The 3,190-nt window shown below is 37.9% G+C and overlaps 1 protein-coding gene across 1 annotated transcript; it reads right to left on the bottom strand.

Moving 5' to 3' along the window:
- Window positions 1-220: 220 nt before the first annotated feature.
- LOC139900389 (uncharacterized) lies at window positions 221-1,386 on the bottom strand. The gene is made up of 2 exons (XM_071883164.1): window positions 1,194-1,386; window positions 221-939 (listed from the first exon to the last, which is right to left on the bottom strand). The coding sequence occupies exons 1-2, from the start codon at window positions 1,384-1,386 to the stop codon at window positions 221-223; spliced, it is 912 nt and encodes a 303-aa protein (XP_071739265.1).
- Between the last annotated feature and the right edge of the window lie 1,804 nt (window positions 1,387-3,190).

Below are 3,190 nucleotides of genomic sequence, written 5' to 3'. Positions count from 1 at the left end.
GCAATTGGTCAAATAGATAGTCTATCCTTGGTAATGGGTAACGGTTCTTAACTGTAAGCTTATTCAGCTCTTGATAGTCAATGCACATTCTGAAAGATCCGTCCTTCTTCTTGACAAACAAGATTGGTGCACCCCATGGAGAAACACTAGGTCGAATAAATCCTTTATCTAATAATTCTTGGAGTTGATTTGATAGTTTTTGTAGTTCTGAAGAAGCTAATCAATAAGGCAATTTGGCAATTGGTGCGGCTTCGGGAACTAAATCAATCTGGAATTCAACTTGTCTATGCGGAGGTAGTCCTAGTAATTCTTCTTGAAATACTCGAGGAAACTCACGAACAACTAGAACATCCTCCAATCCAATCTCTTTGGTTTTGAGTTCTTTCACATCCGCGAGAATGGAAGGATATCCCTTCTTTAGATATCTTCGAGCTCTCATACAAGAAATAATATTAAGGTTTACCTTTCTCTTATCTCCTTGGATGACTAAGTTCTCACCATTCTCAAGAGGTATACGGATAGACTTTTCCGCACAATTAATGTCCGCACGATTCTTAGATAACCAGTCCATACCAATAATAATATTGAAACTTCCTAAGTCAACGGGCATTAAATCAACCTCGAACAGATTGTTTGACAAATTTAAGGCACAACCTCGCATAATCTTATCTACTTTTATCAACTTACCGTTTGCCAATTCTACAGCATATCTAGTGTCTAAGACAGTTAAAGGCCTATTTATCGCAACACTAAAATCCTTAGCTATAAAACTTTTATCAGCACCGGTATCGAATAAAATAGATGCTAAATGATTATTAAGGAGGAACGTACCCGTGACTAACTCTGGATCCTCATGAGCTTCCTTCGTTATGATCTGAAAAGCTTGGCCCTTAGCCGTTTCACCCTTCTTAGCCTTAGGACATTCTTTCTTGAAATTTCCTGCTTGACCACATCCAAAACAAACATTCTGATTGTTATTTTCGCCTTATCATTCCCTGATAAATGAACTTTACAATCCTTTGAGAGATGTCCTTGTTTCTTGCATCGTTCACAAACTACAGTACAAACACCAAAATGATGTTTCATGCACCTGCTGCAGTAGGGTTTCTTTCCTGTATACTTACTATTCGAACTCTCAACCTTGGCAGTTCCTTGCTTCTTGGAATTACTTTCTCAGTTTCCATCCCACTTACGCTTCTCAGTCGTAACTTTCACATCCGTCTTAGCATTGATTGGTTGACATTGCACTACTTGCACCATCAAATTATGTGCCATACGAATAGCCCTCTGGATCGTTTCTGGTTTCGATGACAGAACATTTCCTTGAATGTTTTCTGACAAACCCCAAATATATCTCTCAACTCTCTTATATTCGGGAGTAATCATGGTTGGGCACATTAAAGCTAATTCAAGGAATCGATTAGTATATCTTGAGATATCAGTTCCTTCCAACTTTAAGTTTCACAACTCGGTTTCTAGCCTTTGAATCTCATTCCTCGGGCAATACTCATCGATCATCTGCTTCTTGAATTCTTCCCATGGCGTATTATATGCAACATCAATACCCACAGACTTGGAAAAATAATTCCACCAGGTTAAGGCTCCATCCAAAAGAGTACATGATGCGAACTTCACTCGATCATTGTATGCACACTCACTTATTTTGAATACCGATTCTAGTTTTTCAAGCCATCTCATTAACCCTACGGGTCCTTCCGTTCCTAAAAAACTATGGGGCTTGCAACCCATAAATGCCTTGTAATTGTATCGCTGTTGAATGTTTGCCACTTCGAGTCTCCATTCGTTCGTGGTATTTACTGCACGTCCTGCTTCAGTGTTAACAACCACTACGGCTACTCTTTGAGTTACCATCTCCTCGATTTGAGCAGCACTCATTCTCGTGTTTGGATTTCTCTTCGGAGGCATTTTTCTAACAAAGAAAGACAATACAAATACTTGACATATTATAAGTAACATATATATAATTGTTCATAATATGAAAATGAACTCAAGCAATCATAATATAAAAGTTATCGATTAAGATAGGCTTTTCAATATTACAAAATTTGGGTATCTAACCTACCCGTTAGTTCCTTTCATACATATAAACAACTATTACATTAGTTACTTAACCTATAATATCCGATATATGAACATCTTAAGAGTGTAAGCTAGAAAATCAACACTCCTAATCACAAATGATAGGTCTAAGGTGGTGCAATGGTGTTAACCACCAAAATCACTTCATTCAAACGAATGTATAAACAAGTCACTTGCTTCTCAAGGTCACGATTCCTAGCCGATAAATCATCCACACGATGCTTCAACAACTCAATCTCCTCCTGCTGTGTACACCGAACACCCTCAATCTCATTAAAATGGGAATAGTTACCATCCTGATTCTCCTGGATATACAAATAATCAACCGTCCCTTGAAGTCATTCGATACGTCTCTCATGCCTAAACATCCTAACAAACAAGGTATAAATCGTATCCTATTGTGATTGATCCATTAATCCATCCCTACCGTTAATGGTCAGAGGCACATTATGTTCATGATAAGGGGTTCCTTCTTGTTGGTTCCATCTACCTAGATTTTCCCGAACCCATATCCATCGTTGCCAGAATGGTTGGTACATCTCAAACTCATTCCTATTATAGTTGAAGTCTAAATCATCGCTAAAGATGATAGGTGCAGTCACTGTGTTGGATCCCATAGAACTAGACGAAGCCATCTTAACATACATAACACATAAAAGTTAGCCTATAGAATTTTCGACGAGTAAAAGTAATAATATATGACTCGAAAAAATAGTAGAGACCGGAAAAATTTTTGACTTGGTTATAGGTGGGACACACTAACGCAATCCTAGTTGGTCAGGTCTAGATACACTAATGCCGTCCACATTTCCTATAACCCAAGCTCTGATACCATGTCTTTCATGACCCCCGTCTCGATTTCCCAAGACGTGGTGTGAACTTTAACATAGTGTCCCAGTTTAAGTCAACGTAGCAGCGGAAACATAAATATTATTACATCACGGTCTCTATTTTTAGTTTTTGGTACATCATTGTTACAAAATACAAATACAGACGTAGTACATATACAAATACATCATAATCTTGCTTATCAACACTAGATTTAACAAAAGACATTTTTAAACTTCCACGATGCCCGACCTGAAAGTGC

This window comes from Rutidosis leptorrhynchoides, chromosome 1 (assembly GCF_046630445.1).
Source record: "Rutidosis leptorrhynchoides isolate AG116_Rl617_1_P2 chromosome 1, CSIRO_AGI_Rlap_v1, whole genome shotgun sequence".
NCBI classification, from domain to species: Eukaryota; Viridiplantae; Streptophyta; class Magnoliopsida; order Asterales; family Asteraceae; genus Rutidosis; species Rutidosis leptorrhynchoides.
Note: the sequence above shows the minus strand (reverse complement) of the source record. Positions and strands in the feature narration are given on the sequence as shown.

Coding starts and splice junctions, on each gene's coding strand:
- LOC139900389 (XM_071883164.1), bottom strand. CDS start 1,386: ATGATTACTCCCGAATATAAGAGAGTTGAGAGATATATTTGGGGTTTG. Junction 940..1,193: donor GAAAGTTACGACTGAGAAGC/GTAAGTGGGATG, acceptor GTGGTCAAGCAG/GAAATTTCAAGAAAGAATGT.